The 27,326-nt window shown below is 45.7% G+C and overlaps 2 protein-coding genes across 4 annotated transcripts in view; one reads left to right on the top strand and one right to left on the bottom strand.

Annotated features, from left to right (window-relative positions):
- Positions 1 to 2,237: 2,237 nt before the first annotated feature.
- Positions 2,238 to 10,069, bottom strand: LOC119405140 (low molecular weight phosphotyrosine protein phosphatase). The gene is made up of 5 exons (XM_037671938.2): positions 9,892 to 10,069; positions 9,731 to 9,804; positions 6,674 to 6,787; positions 5,433 to 5,594; positions 2,238 to 2,542 (listed from the first exon to the last, which is right to left on the bottom strand). The coding sequence occupies exons 1-5, from the start codon at positions 10,010 to 10,012 to the stop codon at positions 2,459 to 2,461; spliced, it is 555 nt and encodes a 184-aa protein (XP_037527866.1). The 5' UTR covers positions 10,013 to 10,069; the 3' UTR covers positions 2,238 to 2,458.
- A 329-nt stretch (positions 10,070 to 10,398) lies between these two features.
- LOC119405138 (U2 small nuclear ribonucleoprotein A') overlaps positions 10,399 to 27,326 on the top strand; it is a 456,304-nt gene continuing 439,376 nt past the window's right edge. For 2 of the 3 annotated variants that reach the window (XM_049419223.1, XM_049419224.1), the window contains exons 1-7: positions 10,399 to 10,618; positions 10,714 to 10,754; positions 13,148 to 13,254; positions 15,191 to 15,316; positions 16,860 to 16,962; positions 17,808 to 18,138; positions 24,779 to 24,829. In XM_049419223.1, the coding sequence (XP_049275180.1) occupies positions 10,537 to 10,618; positions 10,714 to 10,754; positions 13,148 to 13,254; positions 15,191 to 15,316; positions 16,860 to 16,962; positions 17,808 to 18,138; positions 24,779 to 24,816 (828 nt within the window). In that variant the 5' untranslated portion in view covers positions 10,399 to 10,536 and the 3' untranslated portion in view covers positions 24,817 to 24,829. Of the gene's footprint in view, positions 10,619 to 10,713; positions 10,755 to 13,147; positions 13,255 to 15,190; positions 15,317 to 16,859; positions 16,963 to 17,807; positions 18,139 to 24,778; positions 25,155 to 27,326 lie in introns of those variants that run through there. The other variant, XM_037671935.2, reaches the window with a different exon arrangement.

The following is a 27,326-nucleotide window of genomic DNA, read 5'->3' as shown; positions in this document are numbered from 1 at the left end:
ACCCAACTTTGGCAAGACGAGACTGTCGCATTCGCTTAGTGGCTGAAACAGTAGCTTTGTGCAGAGAAGGCATACACACATTATGGCGACTGAAGGTTTGTACAGCGAAAGCTGTTATGAGATCACAACAGCCGATTTTGGTGGCGTAGTTGTCCACCGCCACTGCTGGTGTCCGTAATGGTTATTGCCACGAAAAAAATATCAAGGATCAAGCGGGATTTGAACCCAGGCCCTCTGAGTGGCAGTTGAGTATTCTACCACAGAGCCATGCTGGTGCTTGAAACACTTTTGCAAAAAGAACCTAGTCCAGTGCCATGTCAGGCAAGGAATCTCGTTAACATATGCTATATAGCATGGTAGAAAAGCAAAATAACAACCAGGCGTCACACAGTGCAAATTGCGTAACAAGTGGGTGGTTTAAAACTTCCCACCCATTGCAAAGAGCTGAGCCATAATTCTTCATCGTCATCAGCCACAGCATCGACAAAGTACACATAATGCCTTACAGATGTGTTGTGGGTACCTCGATTCTCTGCAGGATGACAAATAATGGCATAGTCGGTGCTTCCCTACTTCACGAAATCGTGATGATTTACAATGTGGTGGGTACCTTGCAAGTGTACTTGTAGTGATCGCCCCAAGAGAATTTACAACAGGCTCTGGAAAGGCCGCTCTTCCAGCTTTCGCTGTGACTGTGCAGCGTGTCCCGTGCAGGCCTGGAATTTTCATCTTGCTTCATTCCCTTCTGCTCATTGCTTCTCACACTTCATGCAGGGACATTGGCAGCGACTGGAAGTTCCTGCCGATCTCTCGTCTGCAGGCGAGCTTCCGTGGGCACCGCTTCTCAAAGACGTCAGCTCGACACTGTACCAAAGCCTCCAAGGCAAGTGTGGCCATTTTCGTTTTATTCGTGTTTCTTATCTGCTACTACACTCAAACCTTGGTATAACGAACACGGATATAACGAATTACCAGTTATAACGAAGTAAGTGAAAAATAGTTTTGTCATAGATACAGTGTTAAAAATAAACGTTTATAACGAATTTTCGGATATAACGAAGTTATTTTCGTGGCAGATGTGACTGTTGTAATGAGATTTGAGTGTACTTCCAGCTGACTTTCGGCAACCAGCGCAGGTCGTTAGAGCTTTGCAGGCAGTTTATGTTGAAGACTAAGAAACGGCTACAGCACTTTCTAAGTTCTGTACTGTAGCTGCTTTGGGACAAAACTTCACTTCTTTCACTGTTTGCTAGCCAGCCATGCAATATAACAAGAGACATAACATCTGCTAGCATAACAAGCAATATTTTGAGGAAAGTGCTATCTCATTATCTATATTCTACTCTTCACAAAGGAAGTTGTGTCACCTCGCACCATAACCGTCCTACTTATCATATTGAATCTAACGTGCACAAAGTGTTGAGTTGAAAAGTGTGAAAGTAAAAAATTGAGCTGCGTAATGCTATGCGAGACATAAAACAAAATTACAGCATGCCCTCCACTTTATGACCTTAAACTAAGGGCTAAGCATAGTTTGCCTACATAGAAGGAGAACTTTGTTCTTCTGCGTTCCTCTCTGGGTGGCGTCGTTTCTAGATGCCAATTGAAGGGCCATTACCTTCAGATACTCAGTCTACATGGAGCTGCCTAAGAAAGTTCGCAAGCTTTTCCTCTTGGTACAAGTGTTTTTCAGCTCTCGATCCGAAAAAACCTTCTTATGGTCTATATGCAGCTGAAGATCCTTTCCCATTGTTTGTGCCACTGTGTTCTCAGCTGTGCAAGAAAGATGCACCGCTACTTTCAAAATAACTCCTACCTCCAACATGACCTTTCATATTCAAAGCAGGGTGTCATCCTTTGTGCTTAGTTAGGAACAGATACAACACACACTGGTCATTGTCGAGCTTAAAATGAACCTACGTGAACCTGGAACAAAATGTGGTCTGTTGCCAATTTGTTTCTTCTGACCCCACATATAATTGGCTGTTTCCAACGCTGCGGAAGTGGTTTCAGTTTTGTATCGAGTTGCGCAGCCAATTTTCGCACCCATCTGATCAGGGAAAAGCGAAGATGCACGTTAGGTTCTAGCATAAATATGGTACTGTTGAAATAGAAACAATTTGTTTTGATCTCACATTTCACTCTTTTTTTTTACTTGCCCATCGTTTCGCTTTTGATTGAAGCAGTTGATGCTGCAACTGAAAATTGCAACAAGTGAAGCACTCCGCACGACACACTGACACAAAAAATTTAAGATTTTATTTACGGAATTTGGCTAACAAAAACGTTTGGGCTCACGCAGGCAAGCCAGCCGTCACCAACGGAAATAGCAACAGCCTGGCTAGACTTTACAAGCAGTGGTTCGACAACGAGCACAGTTATCTGGAGAAGAAGCGACGTCGCCTGGAGGAGGCGGCCGCCGCCAGCGTCCCCAAGCGACTCAAGAAGGAGACCACGCTCAGCTGACCACTTCGTCCAGGAAGGCATTGCTGCAGCGCAGGCACTGTTGATACGCCTCCTCAAAGCCCTTGCTCCCGTCGTCCTGTCCAAAAGAGTCCGAGCGCAATCAGTAAATACAAACTCAAGGCACAAAAACAATGCAAGGAGTCGAGAGTATAACAGAAGCCCGTCTGGTCGGGATGAAACATTTAAAAGAAGAGATACAGACACCGACAAAAATCATTGTTAAAAAACAAATTAACGCGACAAATGCAGACCTCTAAGACAAGATTTCACTGCTGACCCAAAAGCCGCGGGATTGAATCCCGGCTGCGGTGCCCGCATTTCCAGTGGAGGCAAAAACGCTTGAGGCCGGTGCACCTTAGCGTGAGCACAGAATCTTGAGGAAAAGCTGGGCCGAAAGAGTGCCGACCAGAAGAACACTGTCATGGTCATTGTCGCTTTTGCATTTATTTATAGATCGGCTAAAATGTCAGTAATACTGGCAATATAAATCAAACATGGGCATTTTGACGAATTAGAAACGTGCGGACAGTGTTTAATGTTCATTTAGAGATAACAGTTCGGCTCCTGTGGCGGAGCTGAACTGTTTAAAAAAAAATCATTTTGGTCCGTGTCTGTATCCGTTCTTTCAAAGACAATGCAGCTTAGCTTGCCTCATAAGTGATCCTCAAGCCCCCAAGAGGCAGGTTTAGCACATCCAATGTGACCTTGTGCCTTACGTGGCAATCGCTTGCCATCTATGCTCGGTCTTTTAATGTGCCCTTGTCTGCACTGTTTGTAAATCAGTGTGTCGGACTTCAGCCAATTCGCTTGTATCGGCACTCAACTCTTGCATCTGTGAGACGTAGGTACACAAAATGGAGAGGACGGGTCCCAACTAGACAACAGACTTTTATTTTCTCGTCTTCCTTTTGGACCCGTCATATTCACTCGTGCAACATTGCATCCTGCCACTTAAGTTTCAACTGAGTTTCCACAGTGTTGTCACAGCACGTACTGACCATGTTGAGCGGTTAATGTTTCCACGTGATAATTTACAACAAATGCATTATGACTATTCAACCTGCTTCAGCATGGTGAAATGAAGTTTTTTTATTTTTTAAAAGAGCGATAGATGCCGTTGTTACCTTCTGTTTTGTGACATTTTAACTCTACACACCTTCACAGACAGTCTTTCACCTTATTCGTATTCAAAAAATTTCAATATTCCCACGTCCCTAATTATAGCGAATTACATTTATACATATGCGAGCAGGGAGAGATATCTCTCTAGGCTTTATAATAAAGTGCCACCAGCTAGGTGCTTATAGCTTAGTAATGTGGTCCAAGTAAAATTACTTCAGTAAAATTACTTCAGTAAAATTGCTTCAGGCGAGAATAATACTTTTTTTATCAAAGCCTAAGGCGGTGGACTGTAAGTCAGCTTCACTGCATTACAGTGAAGACAAGAAAAAATTATTTGGGGTACAGTTCTGGATTGGACCTGAGACCACTGCTTTTTTTGGGGGCTAACCAGGAGGCTAGCAGGTTGCAGTGTGAAACCAAGCTAATCGGTAACTCGAAGCACGGGATCACTGGACTCCATGTTTCTGGATTCTGGAAAGACACGACACAAGTCCCACCTGCGTTTCGTTCCTCCATCCATCTCAGTAGTCTTGTATTACAACTAGGCTTGTGCAAATAGTAGACTTTGGGTTCGAAGTGAATAGTGATTTGGTCGAATAATTTTGAATCAAAGTCGAATAGTGTATATCACATATATAAAGAAAAATGAGCATATTTGTCACGACCCAACTAACTTGCACAATATATATTTTAAAATTGAAACAAGGCATGTGCAAATGTCATTATTTTTTATCAAAGGAAAGTGGAAGCAACTTTGAATAGTAGCAGGATTTTACTTTCGGTAGAATGCAAGTGATAACCTGTAAAATATGGTACATTTTATAATTCACTATACCTGGAGCACATAAGCTGATATAACAAGCTTTTAAACTAAAAAAATGATGGATCGAGGGTTCATTTAAAGGACCGCTGACACCAAAATTGAAACCTCGAGATGTTTGTGTTGTTTGACTTTCCTGTATACGGGGGCACATCTGATCGATTATTAGTGATGAACGTTGCCTTTAAGATATCTTAATTTGGTTTTAAAGTAAGCGTGCGTGCTTATTTGAGTTGGCTTCTTGCGACATCGTGGTATGACGTAGAACGAGTAAAGCAAGTATTGTGGACGTCACAGAAGGTTTGCAAGGCGCACACAATACGACGACTGGCGAGGCCTATTGTTCCTCACCCCTCTCGCTCTGTTGTTGGGCTGCTCTCGAGACAGTTTTCGTGAGGGGACACGCGCTTAACAGGTTTAACCCATACCGAGGCACCCGCATACTTTCAATCTCTACCGCGCATGAGGCCCTGATTTGAAAAATGCGCTTTAACGTCACCACAACTTGTGTGCACGTGATCTTTGGCGCTCCCCCGCATGGGGCACTAGTTTCTTATGCTTTTTAGGCGGGCGCTTTGAAGTGACGCTAAAATGGTCACATTTAACTATGCTAGAATTTAGTTATACTATTACATTAGAGCATTTACGATTCAACTTAGGGATTACCAGACACAAAGCTGCTAATTACAGTAAAAAAGTCACAAACAAAAATTTTGCTGTCAGGGGTCCTTTAACCTTATAGTGGGGCTTTGCGGCAGTGCGGATTTCCCCTGGATAGATGTATTCACGGTACAGCACCCCTGCACGTCAGTGAAACCACCTTTACAGGGGGTGTCATGCGATTTCCGTGTTGGTTCGTTCATTTGGAATACTTCGAAATTTCGGATAATTTAAAGTCATACGGAAGCGAATTCGAATATACTGTAATATTCGTGCGAATATTCGCATAAGCCTATAATTACAACCTTACAAATACGTCACGCCGACAACACCACAGCTTTGGCATTACTGAGGGCGCACTCACGTAGTATGGATCCCGAATGATGGTCTTCCCTTGGGGGTCGTACTTCCCGAAGAGCTCAATCTTCGCTGTGCTGTTTTTGGGTGCCAGTTCGCGTAGTGTCGAGATGTTGTCCTCGTCCATGCCAAAGATGTACTTGAAGTGGGTGAAGTCTTTGGTTGTCACCTGCATGTGCGCCCGTATGGGAAAAAGCTCTCAAAAGACGACAACAACAACAAAAAAAAAGAACTCCAATTATTCTGTTAAAGGGACACGAAAGAGTAAAATGATTTTTCTCATATTAGTAAAGTACTCTTTTACGATACCAAAAACAGTGCTTAAACAGAACACCAAGCTTTTGATTGGCTGGGTGTGTATTTTGATAACAAGGTCTCCCTACCACGTCTATGTTGTGTGTATTCAGCCTTCTCTCTCTCTCTCTCTCTAAAAACTCTTGTAAATACACATATTTTTCTTGCTTAAACTTAATCAGCTCTGCCTCCTTCAATCTGAGGGCTCCGGTACTACTGTTTTCAACAGTGCTATTTCCTACTTTCATATGCTGTCTCGGGCGGTGCATCTTGTGTACCCAGGTGGCAAAAGAATAACCAACTTCCTCAAGGGATAAGTGGAGCAGAGAAGAACCTGATCATTACTCAAGCTCTGAAGGATTTTTTTTTTTTTCAAAATGTATTTTCTCGGCTGTTGTTTCTTACCCGCAAAGACATCTCTAAAGGCTCGTTCACACCTGCGGACTAGCACCGGTCGCACTACCATTTCTTTTGGCGACAAAAAAGCAACTCAAGGCGACTGATGTTCACACCTGCAAGCAACCTACACCCATCGCCACACAGAATTCACGTCTCCTCGCACTGCCCCGTAAAATAAGCTGACGTCCAGCTCCTGTGCATTTGATTGGTTCAGAGGTTTGCGACTGCAGTCGCACGACCGAGCCAAAGCAGTCGCTTTGCAGCCATTTGCGACCAGTGCTGGTCGCAGGGTGCAAATGAGCCTTAATAAACAGCGGCGAAAACTATGCACATGAAATTGCAAGTCACTTGGTCATCAGTCAAGGCTCTACGATTAACATACTCAACAATGTTGAGAGGGCATACGACAGGCTGTGTGCCACCTCTTCATCGATTAAACGGAACTCCGTTAATCGGAACGCGCTTTTCACGGTCTCTCAAGGTTTCGCTGAACGAGATTCTACCGCAAATGGACAAACGTCAAGGTGGCATCCAGGCAGCACAGCGGCAGCTCACCTGCCTGGCAGAATGCTTATAGTCGATGTCGTGATCTTTGAGGCACTTGAGGGCACGCTTGTCGGGCTTGCAGCCGACGTGCCAGTCGCCGGTGGCTGCACTGTCAACGGTCCACTACGGAGACACAGATAGGGCAGAGAAGCAGTTCAATTTAGGTGTTCAAAACATTGTTGTGCGAGGGTAAAAAACTGAACAGTCAAAGCAAATAATCAACTCTTTACGGTGTATTCAGACAAAAGACCTAATCCGGATTTGGAGGGGCAGAAAGCGAGTCACGTGACCCCACATAAGTGATTCTCCTCATCTACAGATGGATGATGGTTGAACTTGCGCTCAGCAAAACAAACGACACTCAAAGCACACTGACATAGGCAAACACATTCATTTGTCTAAATTCGCTTCATGGGTGAAATGTGTCGGTACTTTATGCATGTGCATTGTACAATCGGCGTCAAATCAAACCCGAACACCGGCAAGCCTACGCACGGTATAGTGCGCGCTGTCCTGTCATCACCACTGACAGGCGCGCGCATCCGGTTTGACCGCAATGCGCATATGCGCGCCTGTCCATGGTGATAACTGAATGGCGCGCACTATACCACTGCGAAGGCTTGCCGGTGTTCGGGTTTGATTTGACACTGATAGTACATCCTAGCGTAATGTGTGCTCACTCAAGATGCAGAATGCATGTTAACATAAAGCGCGAATGGACAGGACGGAGCAAAAAAAACAGGACGAGCACTTTCCTGTTTTCTTGCTCCATCCTGTCCATTCACGCTTTATGTTACAATGAAGTTGCTCACTTTGTCATCCCATAAAAATGTACGCCACTGTTCATGACATGCATGGGATCTGTTCGCAATCTACAATAATATTCACGAAGATTTCAATACAACACGGCATGTTTTGCGTCGAACGATGACACTGCCAGTTTTTAGCCAATGTAAAATGGTCGCTGGGAAGAGACTCATGCCTATACTGTGTTGCAGACTAGTCAATTCATACAGGTCAAATTTCCTAAAGGTGAGATAAAGGACACAGTGCAGTACCCCATCCTTTTGTGCACTTTATTCCTAGGTGAAACTTACGCAGTACGTTACTTCTTCAGTTAGGCATTCGTCTAAATGGCAAGGTACTGTACCATGCACAGTGCCAATTAATGCACAAAACAACCAGCGAGAAAACCAGAAAAAAAAAAAGGTCACTAGGACTTTGTCGACACAAACCAAACTTTTGTCCCTGGAGTGACTTTGTTTTGGCAAGTTGGTGCGACATCTGCGAAGTCAGTCAGCAAGAAAGATGAAGATAGCAACGGTCCTGTGTGTGCGTTTTTTTTTGTGTATTTGTGCTTGGTTCATTTAGTTCCCTAATTGCCATCATGAGTGAACTGTTTGAACTTGCCCAGCCCACCGTTATACTATTTGAATATTCCGTGCATACAGCCGATAGAAGATAGATGTCTACGCTTGATGAGAGAGGTGGCTTCAGGGACCACACTCTAAGCCAAACGGGAGTATTTGGGGCATCTTCCTGCCACACTAACAACAATCATCATCTGGCTTGCTCGCATTTCCTTCCTTGAAAACTCTGCACTCGCTACTTTCCAATTAAGAGTGCTATGTCTCTCCTATAGCTGCACGTCGTTTGTGACCGGGAAGTGCCTGGTGCGCGGTGATAATGCAAGGAAAACGCAAGACGGTAGATGACAATTATTATTGCGAGGCAGAACAACGCCCCAAATACACCTTTTTTGTCTGAGTGTAGAGACCAAGTACATGTAAACTTCATTCCAATTAAAATTAGGAGACGACGCAAACAGCTGCAAGTCATGCGACGCATTTACTCAGCAGCCTGCTATGCAACTGGGGCTGTCAGAGGCGAGGATACACAAACAGTCAAGCAGCGGTTCGCACAGAGTGATGGGACAAAACATTAGGGAGCAAGTGCAGAACACAAGAGGGCAGAAATCCAGGCAACTTCACTGCCGCCTTTATATTTCAGTTCTCAACATAAGCTCACTTTTTAAATTTGAAAAAAATTGTAGTCTCTGGTGATTGCACAGGTTTAGGAATTCAGCGAGACAAAAAATGGACTGTGTGCGGGAATTCAACGACTCGAAACTAGATGCTGTGTTAATGTTCGCGAAAGCAAGCTTGACTGGGTTTGTTGCTTCAGTTTGTGTTGATGACAACACAAAGAAAATAGCGAAGTGAGATTTCGAAGTGTTCCAAGTGGGCAGACCCATATTCGATGCACACTCGATGATAGAACTGAAAGTGTCGGAACTAAGAACACTGTTGTTAGTATTCTACTTATGTTCTTTGTTTCATGCTTTTTTTGTGTTTTTTTTACACATAACTACCGGCCTCGGCATTTCTTTCCGACAAGCCAAACATTGATTCTGATGTACCCGTTCTCTTTTTCTTTTAATAAATACTGAGCTCGCCGCGAATCAAACAGCTGGTGATTGTCGGATGTACAAACAGCTGCTGGTACAATGAAAACTCCAGGTGCGAGAATCGCTAAAATAGGCCGCTGACAATGTTCACAAGAAATTTTGAGGGCCGTTTCGAACAATTGCCGCCATGTACACGAAAAGACAAAATTTGAGCGAAGTTTCAGAAGCGAGCGTCTATTTCAAAGCAAGCTTAAAGCTCGAGCACCACGCAACGCGAACCTCTTGACGTTCACTGCTCCTCGCGTTATCTGGAGCAAACATAAGCAGGTGATAAAAGAGATAAAAATGACGGGCGTCGGAAAGGCAAGTATGCGGCGGGAAAAACTGAATGTCCATGCACGAATATAACGTTAATTTTCCATTTTTTCTCCATATCTCTCTCCCCGCTTTTCTTTTCTTTGTTTCGTTTTGTTACATGCAGTACTGGTAGTGCTGTTTCCAGTCACGCGAAACAGATATGAGCGGCACGCGTCGAAGTTTGCAAGGACTCAAATGTTTGGCACATAGGGATTCGTCGGAACGCAATCGCGACTAGCTGCACGAATTTTTTTTTTTCTTGTAAGAAAAGCAATAAGCGGTGGCATGATCGCACGGCTTACGTCATCCAATACGCCTCTCTCTTTAGCGACGTGCTTGAAGACAGCCTCGGCAATCGGGGATCGGCATATGTTCCCTGTAAGAAAGAAAAAATAAACTCGTGATCCCCACCACACAAACATGCCATCCAATTTGAACGGAGCGGTGTCTATAGTTTTCTTACCGAGACAGACGAAAAGTACGGAGTTAGATTCACTTTCTGACATCCTGAAACCTCGCAGAGCCACGAAACAACTACGCGATGCAAGCGTGCTACTAAAGATCACTGCACGACCGAAAAACATGCAGCAGACCGGCGACGACGAAACAAAAATCTGGCTGTCTGGCTTCGTCTGGCATGGATTGGCTTGGACTGTTCGTAGCTTGACTTTTCTGCAAGTTTCAGTCACAAATCTCAAAGGCCACGCTTTTAGCAAAATGTTTGTTGGTTCATTACTTATGAAGAAAAAAATCGTAGCGCAAAACCACACAAGGACAGACAGGTTAGCGCCAGTCCCGTGTACCTGTCTGTCCTAGTTAGCCACCCTATCCTAGTGTCGTTTTGCGCTACGAGTTTTTCTTGAGAAGCCATGCTTTTGTACTCAAACAACGCTTATTATTGTTTTTGAAGCCAAAGTGACGTCATGGCGGCCATATTTGAGACCGATGGCTTGCAAACGCGTTTCAATCCAATCCATTGTTTTTTCGGCAATCCGGCGGCGGCACGTATTTTCGTTCCAACACGTTTCGCGCTGCCTTGTTGTCGTGTGTTGTTTTAAGAGCGCTTTTTTCTTTTTGTCGCACCGAAAGAGACGCGTAGCACTTCACGATGGTGAAGTTATCGCAGGACCTGATACAGATGGCCGCGCAGTCCATCAATCCAGTTCGTGACAGAGAGCTGGACTTGCGAGGTGAGGACGTTTTTATCCCCTCACCCCCATGTACGAACGCCGGGTTGATTGTCTCGATGTGTTGCTTGACTGAAACATCCGTTATTGTGACGCAGGTTACAAGATACCCGTTATCGAAAACTTGGGAGCAACGCTGGTGAGTTTGCTGATGGAACGAACGAACGAACTTGACGGGAACGAGCTGTGGAGCACTTTCGAATGCTAGAAAGTTGATGACGCGAAATCTTATGACGCGATTGTCTCTTCCTGGCCCTACTTGTCCAGTTGGAAGATTTTATCAATGAAAATTAAAGACCGTGACGCAGTTGGGTACTGACCAGGTTCGATATAAATGTTAGGAGCGCTCGAGTTACGCAGACGCTGCATAACGACCAGTATGCCTGCAAAGTTGGAGGTTCACGATATAACCTCGTACGACGTTTCACATTATCTGGAGTGAATAGAGGGCATCGTGGACCTCGAAATAAGAAAGAAAAAGATGAAAATGAACATAATAAAATACAACTTCAAGACTTGAGCGATACATTGTTTACATACACGCTATATTTTGTGTGTGGGTGTGTTTTCGTGTTGCTGCACAATAGTTACGTTCCCCCTAGTCTGTACACAACAGTGCGCACCCTGCCTTTATAGTTATCGCGGTTTCGATGCGCTATTGGCGCAGCCGATGCAGCACTACAGCGCAATGGGAAAGAACTTGTCTTCCATGGTTGATTTCCTTGAAAGGCACGAGGTTTGATTGATTAAACCTGTTATTTCTGAACAAACAGTAGTTAAATTTTGCCTCGTTACTTCACATCACATCAATTGCTTAATGCAAGGAACTTCCACGAGTTAGTGCACTGAAGCTAATGAAAGACCGCAGGCAATGTTTTATTTAGTTTGTAGAACAGTATGTATATCTAGACTGACTTCTAATTGGGAAGCCTACTCATGTAAAAGGAATTCACCGAAGAGCTGGTGCACGTACAGTAGACATTCCCAACTTATGACTGGCAACTCACTACTGTCAACAAAGTTAAAGTGTACGACCCTTGAATTTTGCCAGTTTGGGATTGCATCTTGGATGATAGCAAAGAAAACTCGAAAATTAGTGAAGAGCCACACAATGTGCGATGGAATGAAAAGAGTTGAATGCGATAGTGATATCCTAACACTAAAAGAGACAGGAAGACAGCAGATTAGAGAACAAACAGGCTGATACCCTAGTAGATGAACTGATAACTGGGCCAGTTGGTGACAATACTTGAACATGTTTAACTTAGCGCAACGACGACGTGGACACGCTGTGGTTAGCGCTGTGGTTTGTCTCCTCTTGTGTCCACGTCTGTCGTGGTTTTGGGTCATTAAACCCCAGATATTATTATTATATTATTGTGTCCACATCGTCGTTGCGCTAAGTTAAACATGTTCAAGTATCCTAGTAGATGTTAAGAAAAAAAAATTGGGGAACGCTTAAGCTTTGCTTTTAAGAGTTGAGCACGATAGTGATATCCGACCCCATCCTCATCGTGCTCTGTTTCGCTTGTCATTATGTTCAGCGTTCTCACACCCACGCACACACACACACACACACACTCACTCACACTCACTCACTCAACATACCTATAGTAAAGGTTTCCGCCCTCCTCAACAGCACTTTTATGGCAACAGTGTACCCACTACGTGTGTGTAAGAGAATGCGCGCACTAATGTGCGTGCCCTTTGTAATGGGTGGCATGCTTTAAACCAGGAGCAACTATGTACGTGATACTTTTTCGAAGTTGCGATGCACCCACTACGTGTTCGTAAGGGTATACGCGCAGTAATGTGTGTGCCTTTTGTAACGGGTGGCCGGCTTTAAACCACCAACTCGTTATGCAGTTCACATGGTGTGATGCCCGATGGCAGTATACGCTTGTACCCCATTTTACTGTGATATTACATATCGTACTGTGACACCTGTACACAGGACGCGTATGTTTGCGAAGCATTAAAGTTAATTTCAGTGCAGTTCTAAGCAATGGAGTTTCTGTGGTAGAACACCTGCTTGCCAAGCAGACGGCCTGGGTTCGGTTCTCACTCGAACCTAAGATTTTTTCTATTATTTATTTTATACAAGATGATGATTTTTCGCTCACAATCAACGACGCCGACACCGAAATTTCTGCGGAATGAGCTCTTTGACACTATCGCGTTAAAAATGGACCTGGGTATATCACATAATGAGTAGGACAAATAACTAGTGGTCATTTATAGCAACGGAATGGATACCAAGATATGGGAAGCGCAGCCGAGGGTAGCAGAGGGTCAGGTCGAATGACGAAATTAAGAGACTTCCAGGCATAAAATGGATTACTTTTGCTGGACAGGGTGGCCTGGAAATCATTCGTCCTGCAGTGGACATTAGATAGACTGACGAGAATGATGATTAGACAAAGATACACAAGCTTGACAGGTCTTGGGAGAAATATGAACAACGTGGTTGCTTGCCTAACTGCAACACTAATTCGGTGTGGCCGTGTGCAACTAATTTGGCGCGGCATGCAGGATCAGTTTGACTGCATCGACATGTCCGACAACGACATCAGAAAGCTGGACGGGTTTCCAGTGCTCAAGCGCCTCAAGTCCCTGATGCTGAACAACAACCGCATATGGTGAGTAACTTAATCACGATTGAGCACTGCGAAGCGTAATAGGCAGGACAAATGTCTGTATATTCAACTTTCAAGGTTCTTTTGAACTTAATCACCATTACATGTTTTAAAGGTGTCTGCCACTATTTTAGTACTGCATATGTAATGTTAGTGAGTGCTGGGCCACTGCTGTGTTGTCTGCTCAAAGAAATTCCAATATTATGGGCGCGTCAAACTGTACTGTCCTTGCACCACATGCCTTAACTGCCAATAGAGCAGCTAGGCTAAAAATAACTTTTTTATTATTGGGGTTTTACATCCCAAAACCACAATATGATTATGATGGGCGTTGCAGTGGAGGGCTCCAGAAATTTCGACCTACCTGTAGTTCTTTAACCTGCACCTAATCTAGATACATGGGCCTCTAGCATTTTGCCTCCATCGAAATGCAGCCGCCACAGCCGGAATTTGATCCTGTTACCTTTGGGCCAGCAGCCTAGCACCGTAACCACTAGACTACCATGGCGGGGGAACGGCAGGGTTGTTACCATTACACTGTGCAAGCAAGCCTTTCACTCAGGCGCTAAAAATTACACAAATGAGAGAACACTTGCACAAATTATCTCGGGCTGACCTGTGAAATGCGCACGTGATAATGAAACCACTTGCATACCACAATTCACATTGACCGTGCTGAACACACTTCACGTCCTCCCCATGAGAGCTTTCTGAGAGAGGTTATAAGAAAGGCCGGACGCAAGTTTTCTACCGTACCTTGTACACTCAAGTTCTCCAAAAAACTTGTTGGGCATCGTGTTTGATTTACTGCGCAGTGCGTAGTTCAAGCTGAAGTGTTCATGTACCGTGGTTTGGGTGTGCGTTAAAAAGAATGCGAGGGGTCAAAAGTGAATCCAGCGTGCTCCACTAAGCATCTCTAATCGCCAGTCCTGCATGTGGATGTGAACTCAAACTTTAAATCGAGCTTGTCAATCCATGTCGTATAGTTGCAATTGGTGGCGAGGTCTACCCGGAGAATGTACAAAACTGGCACAGGAACAAAGTGTGTGCGCTAACAGAGCTAAAAAAAAAAAAAAGAACATGCCCCTTGCTTTAGACGTGCACCTATGCTTCAGCACAAGCACAGCCAACGCTCTCAGTCGTTGTGGTAGTTCAGTAGCTACAGCATTGTGCTGCGAAGCACGGGGCCACAAATTCAGTACCAACCCACGGCGGCCACATTTCAATGGGAGCGCAATGCAGAAATGTCCATGCAGTAGTACTTAGATTAAGGCACACGTTGAAGAACCCCAGGCGGTCAAAAATCCACCCTGTGTCTTCCCCCATTACAGCATGCCTCGAAATCATATTATGGCCTTTGCACAAATCACAGAATTTATAGTTTCTGAAAGGGAGGCCAAAGTGAAGCAATTAATCAGTTTAGACAGAGAGGTTATCCTTCCAGAACTCTATTGTCATTAACTTCACCATCATAGGTTAATTATGAAAAGAAAAAATGGAGGTGAAAGTTTCAGTTTTGAATATTGGATGGCAACTTCAAAGTGTGAATGTCACCGTGGCGTCACAAATTTCAAAAGTATTTTTTTGCGTATTTTGGCCGCATTGGTTCAATGAAATCTTCGGAAACTTGGTATGTTAAGACTTTGGATCCCTTAGAATGCAATGTCAACAATTTTTAACCCACAAACGATTACGTGGGCACAAGCAAACGCCGTCAAAATCCATGAAGTCAAGGCGAGTCCGTGCGGGAACTGCAAGGTGGCGTCGCCGCTTGCATTTTATTTTTGCCCATTTTCTGGCTTGCCAAGCATCCTCTCACAATAAGAGTGGTGCTTTTGGTATCGTGAAATTGTCATTTGCTAATGTGAGAACAATCCTTTTTTCTCTTTAGTGGCCCTTTAAACAATGTCCTCTTCCGTTATTGTTCCTCCTTTGCCAGCCGCATTGCGGAGAACCTGCAGGAGCATCTCCCGGCACTGGAGACGCTGGTGCTGACCAACAACCAGATCCAGAACCTGGGCGACCTTGACCCACTGGCCAGCATCAAGACGCTCACTTACCTCAGGTGAGCAGTGGACATCACCTGCTACTGTGACTAGAGAAGGCGATTGTGTAGTTCTTTGATTCGAGCATATGGCAGCGTGCATGGTATGAAGAGTAAACTTGGCACCTGAAACACGACAACACAGGAATACAAAGAAACACATATACAGGACAGGCACTCACAGCTGTTGATTTCTTGAAGAATGCCGGCATATAAATCAATGCATGTGCAGCATGCGTGTGCCTTCATCTACCTAACCGTGTTAGCAAGTACTTTCCAGATAACGCACTTCCGAGCATTTGTTTCTGTCAAAAAAGTTCGTAGCACGGCCTCTCGTGACTAGCTGCATCATATTGTGAGCACAGTTCATGCTGCTACTATCAGCTTGCAACAAAGCTTGTAACACGCTTGTAACAAATATTAGAGCTGTGCGAATAGCAAAATTTTGGGTGCGAAGCGAATTCGAATATTGAAATGGAAGTGCGAATCGAATATTTTTCTAATATTTCTAGAATATTTCTAGAATATTTTTTTAATACTTCGAAGCGAAATTGCAGGAAAAAAGTTCCAATCGGACGTTGACTGTGTCTTGGCAAAGTTCGACCGCAACGGAGCTTGAAATGTAACTTTGCCGCAATACGAGAGTGTAATGAGGTGAGGCATATTGAAAATGTAGGGACAACTTCCAATCGGACGTTGACTGTGTCTTGGCAAAGTTCGACCGGAACGGAGCTTGAAAGGCAGCTTTGCCGCGATACGAGAGTGTAATGAGGTGAAGCATATTGAAAATGTAGGGACCACTTCCAATCGGACGTTGTGTCTTGGCAAAGTTCGACCGTAACCTAGCGTGAAAGGCAGCTTTGCCGCAATACGAGAGTGTAATGAGGTGAAGCATATTGAAAATGTAGGGACCACTTCCAATTGGACGTTGTGTCTTGGCAAAGTTCGACCGTAACGGAGCTTGAAAGGCAGCTTTGCCGCAATACGAGAGTGTAATGAGGTGAAGCATATTGATAATGTAGGGACCACTTTCAATCGGACGTTGTGTCTTGGCAAAGTTCGACCGCAACGGAGCTTGAAAGGCAGCTTTGCCGCAATACGAGAGTGTGATGAGGTGAAGCATATTAATAATGTAGGGACCACTTCCAATCGGACGTTGACTGTCTCTTGGCGAAGTTCGACCGTAACGGAGCTTGAAAGGCAGATTTGCCGCAATACGAGAGTGTAATGAGGTGAAGCATATTGAAAATCTGAAGGGTTCACTTTTAATTGGACGTTGACTGTATTTGTTTTTTGGAAGTTCGAACAGTAAAATTCTAGTGTGAATCGAATCGAATAGCAAACACGATTCGAAAAATATTCGAAATTTCGAATATTCGCACACCCCTAACAAATATCAAATGTAGTGAAGGTATTTTCATGTCGGACTGCATTCATAACGCTTATGTACTTTTAAGCAGTTCAATTTGCACTAGTACTAGTAAACCTTCAGCACTGTATTTTAGCCCATAGTTATAAAGAACTGCTGTAAAGCCTTCAATTGGTCCCAACATCCTTCTCGCAGCCTGATGAAGAACCCCGTGACGGTGAAGCGACACTACCGCCCCTACATCATCCACAGGATCCCGCAGTTGAGGGTGCTCGACTTTCGGCGCATCAAGCAGAAGGTAAGTGCATCCCAATTGTTTCTTCCGCATGGATGATGCATGAGGCTCCAGGGATTTTCTTTGCGTGCCATCATGTGCTTTCCTTTACTGATAGTGGCAGTGGTGGTATATTTTGCTGTCTTTTCTTTAAACCTTTCTGGTGCCACCTACTTGTTATGTAAGCTATTTTCCTTTGCTAGCCCTGCCCCAAGACACTCGCATAGTACTTCAATCTAGATGCACCTTAACGAACCCCAGGCAATCAGAACTAATCCGAAGCCAAAGGCCTGAAGATGTCTCCAGAAAAACATAAGGCAGATTGTGCAATGCTCCACGGGAGTGGTGCATGAAATAGTAACCCTGTCTTGTGTATTATGGACATTGGCCAGACTGGACGATGTGTAATCACATGCATTATAGAATTCAAAAGTTCTTTGAAAAGTACTCCCTTTTCACATTTAGCGTCGCATTGCCATTTGTGCCGTTGCGGACATTTGTTCAGAATGACAGCTGTTTTGTTTTGGCATCCTGTTCAAACTATGGCAGAAATTTCAGAAGTGTCATAGATCATTGTCACTACATGACTGTGAACTTTATTAACTAGTACTATATTGATAAATCTTAGACACGTGTCTTGAATATATATTTTTATGCTACTCTTGTTGACATGCGCATTTTGTGTATGAATGGGTTCTTCAAGCATGTAGCAAAAGCAGTTGTTGGTGAGCGCTCGTGTTGTGTGATTCTGCCTCGTTCGTCATCTTTTTTCCGCATTTTCACTTCTTCGAACGTAATCCAAAGCCCTTTATTATGAAGCACCTCACGGCTGCGAGGAGTCAATGAACCCCATTTGTCACTGTCCACAGGAACGACTGGAGGCCCAGCAGCTGTTCAAGGGCAAGCGAGGCAAGCAGCTCGAGAAGGAGGTGGGCGTCGTGAGCGGCGGAGGAGCCGGCCCCATCCGCAGCAGCGGCAGCAGCAACAGCAGTGCCGCATCGGCACAGCCCCCTCCACCGGGGTCGGGCCCGACACCGCCGGCCGCGACGAGCCGGAACAGCCAGCTGGAGGCCCTCAAGCAGGCCATGTCGCGCGCCACCACCTTGGACCAAGTGGAGCACCTCAGCACGGCCCTGCAGTCGGGTGCACCCCTGATGCCCACTTCCAAGTCCTCGTCCTCAAGCACGAGGCCGCCAGGAAGTGGGTGCTACTGTTCGGGGCAATGCCCTCTCTCTCTTTTATTCCACCTTTCTCTCGTCTCTTGCCCTCGCCCTTTTCCTCACTTCTCTTTCTCACGACTTTCCAACACTGGTTTGGGCAGCGGAACTGAGAACAAGGGACAAAGAGAAGACAGACAGGGACATCGCCGTGTTCTTATCTGTCTTCTCTTTGTCCCTCGTTTTCAGTTCCACTGCCCAAACCAGTGTTAGTTATCAATCAACTACAGTAAAAGCTCGTTAACTTGACTCTCGTTAATTTGGAAAATCGGATAATTCTGATGGGTTTTCTGGTCCTGGCCAGCATATGCGTTGTTTTATGGCATCAAACTCTTGTTAATGCAGTCACATTTGGCCGCAATCCAGTTAGGCCACAGTCCGGTTAATTCTGACGATCCTCGAAGCGCGCCGAGTACGAAGCGCCGAAAATGTGCAATGCAAAAGATCGAAAACAGCATTCGCAGACAACCGAAACGAGGCGGCGCTGTCCACATCGCTATCTTCGTCAGTTAGTGACCACGGTTTTGCATATGTGCAGATCCGGCACTAAGTAGCTTCGTTTGAACTTGATGCAATGCACGCTATGTCACAAAACTCAAACATGGCGGAAGCTGTTGAAGATGGAGAGTTTTCAGCCGCGGTCGGCGTGCTGGCATAAAACTCGCTTGCTACATCGCCATGGATGAACTGTCAGTTGCTGGCCGTTTTACCTGCGAAATGACTATCTTCACGTGCGCTTGGTGGTGGTGGCGGCGGTACGTAATAAGGGAGAGGTGTAGAGCACATTATGGGCTAATTAAACATGGGAATCTGACACCGTAATTGCCTTGTGAACGAAGTCACCTGATGATAAAAATTGAGGCTTTTACACTGCTCTTATGCAAAATAAGTACAGGGTTTACGTATTCATTAGAGCTGTGCGAATACAGTGGAACCTCGTTAATGCGTACCTGCCGGGAACGCCGCGTAACTACGCACTAAACGGTAGTACGCATTAACCACAAAGTAAAGATTTGCATCTCCTCGCGTACGACATCGCCGCCAGCAAAGAAATAAATACAGTGCCACAGCAAATATTGCCTAAAGTACCCATTGCAAAGCATTTTCTTTCTTTTTGCCGAAGTGGAGAAAAGATTCTGGTACTCTCGCACGACCGTCCGATAGTGCCGATAGCGCGCGGTGGCGACGCCAAGCAGCATTTCGGAACTATTACAGGCTCCGGTATACGCAGTGACCAACGTAGCGACAGAACGGACAGTGTCGGCTTTCCGCGATATATGTGCGTGCGTCTGTACCGCGATCTGCTCATAAACGAAAACTGACGCAGTTCCATTGAAACGCGGTACGGCTGCGTGGAGCCGATCGTGTCCTGGCTAGTTGCGTGCAGCGCGTCGCCTTCTCGGCTCACGCCGTCACTGCCGGGCCGCTTGCTGTACCGCACGCGCGCATTTGTCGTGGGAGTGTTCTTCGTAGCCACTTCGCTCCAGACCGTGTACAGATGCGGCGAGTAGCTTGTTCAGTTAACACGGCGATGACGAACTTCCTGCAAGCGATGCGCACTCCGCGACGCTGTAGCGGTCCTGGCAGCGAACGGCAGCGCGTTTGGGTGGTCGCCCAATAAAAGCGTGCAGTATAGTTGCAACAGCGCTACGCTTGCTGTACCGTACGTGTGCGTTTAACGTGATAGCGTCAATGCAAAGGTTTCTCGTCGCCCGCGACCAGCAACGCTCAACTCCGCAACAGCGAGCTGCTTTCTTTTCTACTAAGCGGCGCGCGCTTGAACACGGCCCCGCGCAACGAGGCGGCAGCGATCGGCGGCCCAGCGCGTTCAGGTTGTCGCCTATTAAAAGCGTGCAGTAGGCTTAAAGTGGTGCTGCGCCGCACGCGTGCCCGAGCAGATATCTGAAGATACTTATTGTGATAAGGTTGTCGGCGATAAGTCATGCTGGCGCGTTCGTCGGTGGCCGCCGCCTCACCTTCGTTCTTTCCCGCTTACCCGCAAAGGCATCGCCGCAATCGCGCGGAAGTCGGAATCAGTGATCGACCGATCTACGCACTTCTCGAAAAGACGGAAAACCTTTGGCGGCACATTGTGGCGTCGGGAAGTTCAGCGGCGCAGTAAAATTTTATGGCACAAAACGTTATCGCGGTACGCAGGGTACGCACTAACCGGTAGGCGTAGGGCGAAATACTACGGCTTAAGCGGTCAGCGAATGCATTGGGCTCTATGGGACTCGGTCGGGGATTCGTCGCAACTACGTTTTAACCGTTAGTACGCTTAAAGCGGGTACGTATTAACGAGGTTTGACTGTAGCAAAATTTTGGGTGCAAAGCGAATTCGAATAATAAAGATTGAGTGCGAATCGAATCGAATAATTTCGAATAATTTTCGAATATTTCTCAAACATTTTTCGAATAATTCGAAGTGAAATTACAGAAAAAGTTGCAGAGAATCCCTAAGTATGTTCTTGTGAGATAGCAACATGAAAGTGTTTCTTTTCGCTAGGTTGATGAAGCGCTGGTGGGGTCATATTTCATAGTTGTCTTTCTTATCAAGAATGAGGCAATGTAGAGGCCGAATTGTATTTATGTACATGATTTGGTGCAACTAAAGTGTTGCCGACAACACTTTACACGTGATAGGCAGAGATGCCATTTCCTCAGCCTCTCCTTCTCTTTCAACTTCTGTGGAAGGCCAACTGATGTGGCAGACAAGGGTGTGCTCCCTTCAAGTCCGGAGCTCCAAATCTGCCTCGTAGACGTCAATATATAAGAACGTCTAAAATTTTGGATGCTAAAAATCTTCGGCTTCCGATTTTTCAGACTTCCTTCCCAAATGTCAGGTCCAAAACAGCATTAATTGAGCCCCCAACTCTGCCACATCTTTCACCTCCATATTGGAACCAGCGTTTTCTTGAGTTAGTACATTTGCGACCGTAGCGGAGCTTGAAAGGCAGCTTTGCCGCAATACGGGGGTGTGATGAGGTGAAGCATATTGAAAATCTAGGGACCACTTCCAAACGGACGTTGACTGTCTCTTGGCTAAGTTCGACCGTAACGGAGCTTGAAAGGCAGCTTTGCCGCAATACGAGAGTGTAATGAGGTGAAGCATATTGAAAATCTGAAGGGGTCACTTTCAACCGGACGTTGACTGCATTTGTCTTTGGGAAATTCGAATAGTTCGAATAGTAAAATTTCAGTGTGAATCGAATCGAATAGCAAACACTATTCGAAAAATATTTGAAATTTCGAATATTCGCACACCCCTAGTATTCATCAAGCAAATGAAAGTGTATTGGTGTAACGGACATTTGCTTATTGTTTTTTTTATACTTTCGATAATTCGACATTTGGTTCATTTGGCCCCTTTTTGTCCCTTGAAATCCGAACTAACGAGCTTTGACTGTAGCTCCGTTGAATACTGCGTTGACTTTCTTTCGTTTGCGTAACCTAGTCTATCCGCCCTTGCTGTTTTGAGGACTATCGCACGTGTTTGCAAACACTCCTCACCTCAAGCCTGCTCCTCTATTCCATCTGACAGACAGAAATCAAAACACATCTGCAGTTTGGTGGTGACATTTTCGTGCCTCACAGCATAAAAGCAAGCAGATTACCTCAGCAGTGAGAAGAAAGGTTGTAATACCTTATCCTCGGCGTGAGCCGAGACTAAGCAGTGAGGTCAAATTTAGAAAGGAGCAAGTGGTACTGGTAGTGCCATGTTGTTGCCTTGTCACAGTTGCAACCAGTGGCATAATCCGTATCGTTGGACATGCATACGTGCATAGGACACCTCACGCTGATGTGTCACTTATCATGCAGAGCTTTGACCCTCTTGTGACTGCAAGAGGGACTTGCTTGAAAAACACCCTCGGCTGCATTTCCGTCTTATCTAGTAAAATCACCGAGGGGCATTGGTAAAGTGTAGAGGCTGTTGAAGTCAAGACTTCAATTCTTCCCTGCACTCGGAGGTCAAGGTGCTGCAGTGAACGCACGATTTAGCCATCCTTTTTGAGTGGCCAAAGCGAAGATCTCTTGCAGGTGCTGTGCCAGGCCGCATGCTGAACAGCTGCATCCAACAGCGGCAGCAGTGCAGAACATTTAGGAGCTGTCATGCTCTTTGACGCATCGTTAATTTCGTGCAGCGCTTGATCTGGACCTGCTTGCTGTCCTTCAGGCCATCTGCTGTTTTTTAATGCAGGGCTGCGATGCTGGAGATGATGTGTACCCACTCTGTTGCGTCTTGTGTATGTGCATGCAAAAGACGATCAGGAGCTACGGTACATGATGAGGTTGCTTTAAAAGTTGATTCAGTGCAAGAAACTATAAGACGCACCCCCTACTTTTTACGACTTTCGGAAGAAAAAATGATAAGACGCACCTTTGTATAAGACGCATCTATTTTTAACTCAGTCAACATGATAAAATACAATGACCCACGCAGAGTACATTGATTGCAAAATGCGTAGTCACGCACGGCACTGAATATCTGTAAGCAGTAGTTTTATTAAGGCGCAGAAAACCACTATTTATTCTACTGGATTTGAAGCCACATCCTCCGGCGCACTGTCAAAAGTTCTTCCGCCTCGGTCGGCAGCATCGCTGGGTTGCCGTCGTCAGCCTCTGAGTAACTTTTACGCAGCATTGTAAGCACCTTGAAGCACATCGTTGGCACTGCCTGTACTATGGTGGCTACCATACCTTTAGGGCATTACCAGACTTGGCGAGAACACATAAAGAACGAACGCGCCGCACGGTTATCACACGATCGTCGGATACCACCTACACACGCATAACAAAACGTAAATGGCGACCGGAAGCCGGAAGCTGCGACTACTGCTGGACTGCAGCGACGTCTCACACGGAAACTGATGATGATGATAATGAAGTGGTACTTTCGCTTTTGTAACCGATATTGTGGGCGCTACAACGTTACAATGGACCGTTGTGGTGCTCTTTTTTATTTATTGCCTCAGTTCTGTGGGTTTAATTCTTCGTTTAAGAACAAACAGTACAATGGGGCACGCGACAGTGGTGGCTTTTATTGCGGCCATAATCTCCGTGGTCGCCGCGCTGCTTGAACAGCAAGTAGCTGACATCCAAGATCGCAGCCGCTTCATTGTTACAACAAAATTAGATATATTTTTATGAATGCTCTCGAGCTCTGTTTATCGTACTCATAAATTAAATATAAACAAATTGGTCTTGCAGAATCACGTGACTTTTTGCGTATATAAGACGCACCGTTGTATAAGACGCACCAGCGAAAATCTAGGAAAAAAGGTGCGTCTTATACACCGGAAAATACGGTATCATGGAGGAAGCAGTGCGGATTCATAAGTGTCAGGTCTGTTTTGTGTGTCATATTTTTTATTATTCGTGCTGCCCTTGTGTCCTTGGAAATCGGAGACAATATTTGTCATAGCAAAGTGCATATTTGCTTGCCCTGCAACCAAGAGTAAAAGTCCGACACTTGGAACACACGTTCCTGGTGTGTGCGTGCTCTAGCTAATGGTGCATTCAGACGACAGACCTAATCCGGATTCGGAGGGGCGGAGAGCACGTCATGTGACCTCACACCGGCAATTCTCCTCGTCCGTGTGCCCCGCAGACGGATAATGCGAACCTGTTTTTCACGTCGGGATTCTGGTGGCGGAATGCTGCAGCTTTAGCGGACAATCGAGCAGTGTCTGGCAACCAGTATACTTCTGCTCTAGTCGTACGGCTGTCCTCGCAGTCGACATCAGTTTTTCGCTTGCTGGCGCGTGGTTCGGTTTATTTCTGGGGCCATATTCTAAGGCATCACCTTTGAGATATCTATCACTTTCAATGCGCACTGATTGGCAGGTTGAAGAAAAGCGGGTAAGTTGTTGCTTGAATCATTGCACACGCGGGATTTTATGGCAGGCGAAGTGCTGCTTTCGCCTAAAGCGGTTGTCTGTGAATACGGCCCATGTTCCAACACTGAACTTACGGTAAAGATGCGAACCAAGAGAAGGAAATACAATGAGCAGCAGTGCAATGTGCACGGTCGGTACCTGTTATCCGCAAAAGAAAAAAAACTGCCGACTTAGATCGGCACTCGACTGTGTCCTCCCTTCATATGCGGGTCCCCATGTGTGACAGCAACGAGGGCAGTCTTCAGCAGCTCTCTGTACAGCATGCTTCTCTTCCCATCCAGCCTTTCTGCCAACAGCACCATTTCCACCGAAGCAACTGACAGTCCTCGTCAATGCTGGACACTAGACAAAGCGAGCATTGTTTTCTGTCGGCTGCGCTAGAGACTAACCTGGCTCTCTGGTGTTATCGTCTGTTAGGACCACATGTCCGTCATGTGGATGCACTTGTAGTTGGATCGTCCGCGGAACAGTCATCAACATCCGCGACAAATCTGGATTCGGTCCGCCATCTGAATGCACCACAAAGGCTTGGCTGGCCTACAGTCAGCACAGCCTTCAGACTCGACAGTAGTGAATACTAGATAACACATCAGTTGTAACAAAGCGTATGAAAAAAGATTCCTCACCGTTATGGCAGTGTTAGCTTTTCTATACTTTGATCCCAAGGGTGGAAGAGCATCTGTGCGAAACTCTGTCACCGTTTTTCTTTCTTGTCTACTTTTACAGCGGAGGATGTTGAGATGGAGGAGACAAACGGCCACTGAAGGGATCCCAAGAGTGTTCCGGAAAGAGTCATTTAAAGTTTCGAGATCTCTGAAGTTTCTCATCCTGATTCACAAATCCCCACCCCCGCTATACATTTTTTTTTTTTTCTTTCAGTCGCTTCCACGCTCTCGGCTGGCCAAGGTGACGTAAGAAGCTTTGTCTCATGTGCATATTTTAAGATCACTGCATGCAGCTGCTCAGAATGTTTTCCCAATTTCCTTAACAACTCAAAAGTGCTGTCAAGAACAGATACGGCACGTTTGGTTTATCATCTTGCGAGGCCAGCTGCAGAGCAGCGTGAGAAGCGGTGTCATTCATGAAGCTAATAAATTTTCAAAGCTATTCTCATATTTTTTTGTTTTTTTCACCATGTTCCTGTTATCTGCCCAAGTGCTATCACGAATCATCACCTCAACCCTTGGAAGTCACCTGACCTTGCTAAGTGTTGGTTCTTTGATGTACTGATTACTAAAAACAGAGAAAACACATCATGAATCCAGGTGGGTTCTGTAAACATCATCAGAGTGAAGTCTTGCAATATTACAGCACCTACTAGAGGGGCAAATACTGTGAGAATTCAGACATTTTTTGTATTTGTTTTATGCCGAGGTTTTCATTGCAACTGTGTGTTGTGGTGTTCTCTATGGATGGATGCATACAAAACTTTATTGAAAAAATCACAGCATATCCACGGAGTGAATGATGATGAGTGGGCGAAGCTGCGGAGGTTCATCGGTAAACCGTGAATCTTCCGTGAATTCTGCCCAGTACATCATCACCGACGTGAGATCGGGCGCGTTCATACTACAGGTTCGATGAGAGTTATGATGACTTGCAGCTCACTTTAATTTTACATGTACGCTGTGAATTTTCATTGTTTAATCACGCACAGGAGAAATCGCACACACGCACTACCTTGGAGGTCAAATCCAGTGCCTATATATACAGGGTGGTCAGCGAATGGTTGTGCAGCGCCGAGCTGCGGTCCGGTTTTTTCAATCAAGACGCTGCCGCGACGCAGCCTCGCGACGCTGCCTGCACCGCGAGGCAAGATAAGAGGGGGGGGGGGGCGTAGGAGAGGAGGAATAGAGGGGGAAGCGTAGGAGAGGAGAGGGCGATACATATCACGTACTGTCGCGTGCATTGTCTTTAGGGAGCCTTCATGTGTGCGCGGGAGACGAATTACAGCTCATGATTACTGAACTGGATACGGAAAGTAGAAGAATAGGTCTGAAAATTAATATGCATAAAAGTAAAGTAATGTGGAACAATCTTGGCAGAGAACAGCGCTTCGCGATAGGTGGCGAGACGCTGGAAGTTGTAAAAGGAGTACGTCTACTTAGGACAGGTAGTAACCGCGGAGCCAAACCATGAGAGTGAAATAACTAGAGAATAAGGATGGGATGGGGCTCATTTGGCAAGCATTATCAAATCATGAATAGTAGTCTACCACTATCTCTCAAGAGGAAGGTATATAACAGCTGCATCTTACCGTACTTACCTACGGAGCAGAAACCTGGAGACTTACAAAGAGGGTTTCAACTTAAATTGAGGACGACGCAGCGAGCGATGGAAAGGAAAATGATAGGTGTAACCTTAAGAGACAGGAAGAGAGCAGAGTGGGTCAGGGAACAAACGGGGGTTAAGGATATCATAGTTGAAATTAAGAAGAAGAAATGGATGTGGGCCGGCCACGTAGCACGTCGGCAGGATAACCGGTGGTCATTAAGGGTAACTGACTGGATTCCAAGAGAGGGCAAACGCGTGAGGGGAAGACAGAAAATTAGGTGGGTAGATGAGATTAAGAAGTTTGCAGGTATACACGTGGCAACAGAAAGCACAGGACCGGGTTGATTGGCGGAACATGGGGAGAGGCCTTTGCCCTGCAGTGGGCGTAGACAGGCTGATGATGATGATGATGATGTGTGCACGCCCCCTCCGTTTTTAAGATTGGTTACACACTACTACGACGGGGACGAACTGGTGCCGCTATAAGGAGCTTCGCCCCTAAAATCTTGAGGTGCACAACTCAGCGCGGCAGGCTACTCCGGCATCGGGACAGTTAGGCCAAGCATAACCACTGCATCGTGGGCCCTCTGGACAGCCCATAGTTGAGCCCCGGCATCGGGGCTCTCGATAGCAGATATCCACCTGTCCTGGTTGATATGGCCCATGCCTCGTAACAAGGGGCAGCGCCAGAGCACATGGTCTAGACCAGAGAAGTCGTTGCAGTGTCCTCAAAAGCTACTGGGGAATAGTGTCGGGGATACAATGTGTGTAATAAGACGGATGGGATACGAGCCCGTCTGCAATATTCTGCGAGTCAGTGCCCGCACTCTATTTAACTTCTTGTGGCTGCCCTGAAGTTGCGATATTTTGGTATGTGTGTCGTCCAGGAAGGCCACGGCAATGGCCACTTGATAACAAAAAAATTCCAGCATTTCCGATCTCAAGATTAATGTTGGCATCAATGCATTTAGCCTAAGTGATGTGGAGATGGCTGTATTGC

This window comes from Rhipicephalus sanguineus, chromosome 9 (assembly GCF_013339695.2).
Source record: "Rhipicephalus sanguineus isolate Rsan-2018 chromosome 9, BIME_Rsan_1.4, whole genome shotgun sequence".
Taxonomy (NCBI): domain Eukaryota; kingdom Metazoa; phylum Arthropoda; class Arachnida; order Ixodida; family Ixodidae; genus Rhipicephalus; species Rhipicephalus sanguineus.
Note: the sequence above shows the minus strand (reverse complement) of the source record. Positions and strands in the feature narration are given on the sequence as shown.

Coding starts and splice junctions, on each gene's coding strand:
- LOC119405140 (XM_037671938.2), bottom strand. CDS start 10,012: ATGTTTTTCGGTCGTGCAGTGATCTTTAGTAGCACGCTTGCATCGCGT. Junction 6,788..9,730: donor AGAGAGGCGTATTGGATGAC/GTAAGCCGTGCG, acceptor GTGTCTCCGTAG/TGGACCGTTGACAGTGCAGC. Junction 2,543..5,432: donor TCATTCGGGATCCATACTAC/GTGAGTGCGCCC, acceptor TCTTTTGGACAG/GACGACGGGAGCAAGGGCTT.